This window comes from Numida meleagris, unplaced genomic scaffold (assembly GCF_002078875.1).
Source record: "Numida meleagris isolate 19003 breed g44 Domestic line unplaced genomic scaffold, NumMel1.0 unplaced_Scaffold202, whole genome shotgun sequence".
Taxonomy (NCBI): Eukaryota; Metazoa; Chordata; class Aves; order Galliformes; family Numididae; genus Numida; species Numida meleagris.
The window spans coordinates 905,596-909,190 of record NW_018363819.1 but is presented as its reverse complement, the minus strand read 5'-3'; the positions used below and the strand labels follow the sequence as shown (position 1 = coordinate 909,190).

General features: G+C 43.6%; 1 protein-coding gene across 1 annotated transcript; it reads left to right on the top strand.

Moving 5' to 3' along the window:
- Positions 1 to 969: 969 nt before the first annotated feature.
- LOC110390798 lies at positions 970 to 2,491 on the top strand. The gene has a single exon (XM_021382304.1). The coding sequence runs from the start codon at positions 991 to 993 to the stop codon at positions 2,476 to 2,478; it is 1,488 nt and encodes a 495-aa protein (XP_021237979.1). The 5' UTR covers positions 970 to 990; the 3' UTR covers positions 2,479 to 2,491.
- The last annotated feature ends 1,104 nt before the right edge of the window (positions 2,492 to 3,595 follow it).

Below are 3,595 nucleotides of genomic sequence, written 5' to 3'. Positions count from 1 at the left end.
GAATGGACACTGAAAGAGTGAATGCCTATTAAGAAACCAGAAGAGAAAGGGACCATGGACTAGGATCCAAGTCCCTGTGGAACGGGATTGACAGGGACCTGGGGGATCCACACTAGCAGATTCACTGGTTAAAATTAGGCCAGGGAATAAACAACAAAGTATAGAAATCTTGGTGGATACGGGAGCTGCTTATTCAGTTCTAAATGATTATCTGACTCCGCTAAGTGAAAAATTTAAAATGGTAAAAGCAGCCACAGGTCAACCAGAAAAGGCATATTTTTTTTAAACCTTTGAGGTTTAAACTGGGAAAGCAGATGGGAATACACAGATTTCTGTATATGCCAAATTTACCAAAGTCTCTTCTGGGGCCGGACTTGGAACAATTGGATGCAGAAATAAAGTTTGAAGCAGTGGAAGTAAAGTTTAAAATAAAGGATGAGTCCCTCATAGAATTACTAAACTTGGCTTTAATAACCACCCCAATGAGAACAGTAGTCCCAGAAGAAGTAAGGAATCAGGTTTATCCAGGGGTATGGGAAATTGAAACCCCGGGACAAGATAAGAATGCATCTCCTGTGGTAATAAGAACCAAACCAGGAAGCCAGCCCCCCAAGAATTAAGCAGTGCCCTTTGAGGACAGAGGACAAGGAAGGAATATGACCAATAATTGACTGATTTATGAAATATGGCTTTCTAGTGGAATGCGAATCAAAGTATAACACACCAGTATTACCAGTAAGAAAACCTGATGGCAGTTATCAAGTGGTACAGGATTTGAGGGCAATTAACGAAATAATAGAGGACTTACACCCTCTGGTAGCTAACCCATATACCTTGCTCACCAAATTAGCCACTGAACTTATGTTGTTTACCATCCTGGACTTGAAGGATGCCTTCTTCTGCTTGCCGCTAGCAGCAGGGTGCCAGCTGTTGTTTGCATTTGAATGGGAGAACCCTAGTACAGGATGAAAATCACAGCTTACCTGGACTATGCTCCCACAAGGATTTAAGAATAGTCCCACAATATTTGGGAATCAATTGGCCAAGGACTTGGAGCAGTGGGAACGTCCATCCAACAAAGAGATATTGTTACAGTATATGGATGATTTTTTAATAGCTACGAAGACAAAGGGGGCATGTTTAAAGTGGACAATTCGTTTGCTAAATTTCCTTGGGCTTAACAGATATCAAGTCTCTCTGCAGAAGGCACAGGTGGCTCAACAGCAAATGACATACCTAGGATACGAGACCGCTGCAGGAATGAGGACATTGGGAACAGCCCGGAAGGAGACTACTTGCCAAACCCCTGAGCCACACACATCCAAGGAGCTTCGAACATTACTCAGAATGATGGGATGGTGCTGCCTATGGATTCCCAACTATGAGTTATTGGTAAAACTGCTTTACGTGTTGTTAAAATCTTGTCCAAAGGACCTGACTTGGGACAGGGAGGCTAGAAGAGTGTTCCAACAACTAAAACAGGAACTCATGAAAGCCCCAGCCTTGGGACTCCCAGATGTCACCAAGCCCTTTTTGCTATTCTCTTATGAAAAAGAAGGAATAGCCCTAGGGGTTCTGGCTCAGAACCTTGAGCCGTACCAGAGGGCGGTGGCCTATTTCTCTAAACAGCCAGGCGAAGTAAGCAAAGGTTGGCCTGGATGTCTGAGGGCTGTGGCTGCCCTAGTAATTAACATCCAAGAAGCATGGAAGCTTACAATGGGGCAAAAGGTAACTGTGCTAGTATCCCACACAGTCTCCACAGTGTTAGAAGTGAAAGGGGGACACTGGCTCTCCACTCAGAGACTTCTAAAATACCAAGCTATTTTAGTGGAACAAGATGATGCGGAAATAATGGTAACTAACATCATTAACCCAGCCTCATTTTTTAGTGGAGTCACAGGAGAACCTGTATCCCACGATTGTTTAGAGACTACTGAAGCTGTATATTCTAGTTGTGTGGACCTAAAGGATGAGCCATTGGAGGATGCGGAAGACACCTGGTATACAGACAGAAGCAGCTTTGTTCGACAAGGAATCCATAAGGCTGGGCATGCAGTAACAACTGTTGATGAGGTAATAGAGGCCAAAGCTTTATCTCTGGACTCCTCAGGACAGAAAGCTAAGATAATAGGCCTCACAAGAGCTTTAGAATTGGCCAAAGGAAGGAGGATAAACATATGGACTGATTCGAAATACGCTTTTACTCATGGAGCAATATGGAAGGAGAGGGGACTATTGTCAGCCCAAGGGAAAGGTATCAAACATGCTGAAGAAACACTTAAACTCCTGGAGGCAGTGCAGCAACCGGAGAAAGTAGCCATTATGCACTGCCGGTCCCACCAGAAGGGAAACAATGCTGAAGAAATGGGAAATGCATTGGCTGATCAAGAAGAAAAACAAGCGGTGGAGAGGAAAGTAGTGGTGGGTTCTTTGATTCCAGACGGTAAAGTCAGATGGATGGTGAGCCAAGGTATTTGAAAGAGGATTGGAACCTGATAGAGTAGTTAGGGGGGCAGGTGAAGGAGGGAGGATGAGCCATTACCCCACAAGGGATGCTAGTTATCCCAGCAGCCATATTATGGGTCATAGTAATGGCCAAGCATAGGAAAACCCATTGGGGAACAGAAGCACTATATAAGTACCTTACTCAGTGAATAGTTGCCCAGAATCTGTATTTGACTATTAGGCAGGTAACTCAGCAATGTGAAGTTTGTCTACAAAATAATCCTGAGACAGACCATAAGGTCCAACTGGGGAAAATAGGAAAAGGGAATTATCCAGGGCAACAAAGGCAGGTGGACTTCTCAGAGCTTCCAAGAAAAGAGGGTATAAATATATGTTGGTTTTATCAGATACCTTTCCAGGTTGGCCTGAGGCATATCCCTGTAGAACTAATAAGGCTAGGGAGGTGGCAAGAGTTCTGTTACATGAAATAATTCTGAGGTTTGGGATACCAGTAATACTCTCTTCAGATCAGGGTCCTCAGTTGCCGAAATAGTACAACAACTCACTCGCTTGTTAGGGATTGACTGGCAGTTACATATGCCTTAGTCGAGTGGACAGGTAAAGAAAATGAATCACTTGCTAAAGTTACAGATAGTTAAGCTTGGTGAAGAGGCTGGAATACCCTGGCCCCAAGTGTTGCCTTTGGCTTTATTAAGAATTCGAACTAAACCCTGAACCAAGGAAGGACTAAGTCCATTTGAAATTCTCTATGGGAGACCTTACCTGGTACAAAAGGAAACTTCTGTACAGAATAGAGAAGAACTTTTAAGTGGATATCTAGTTAATTTGCAGAAACAATTAAAGGATATTGAGAATTTGGTGTTTAGTGTCAGGGCATGAGGTCTAGATAGTCCAGTACATAATATATTACCTGGAAACTATGCGTATGTTAAATCCCTCTCAGAGTCCTCCTTCCCAGGTGGGAAGGACCTTACCAAGTCCTCTTGACCACACATACCGCAGCAAAGGTGGACGGACTGGTACCATGGATACATCACACACGTCTGAAGAGGGCCAATCAAGCACAGCTGACAATAAAGAAAAAGAGGTCTCTCAAGCTAAAGCTCACAAAGCAAAAGCAGGATGAATG

Coding starts and splice junctions, on each gene's coding strand:
- LOC110390798 (XM_021382304.1), top strand. CDS start 991: ATGCTCCCACAAGGATTTAAGAATAGTCCCACAATATTTGGGAATCAA.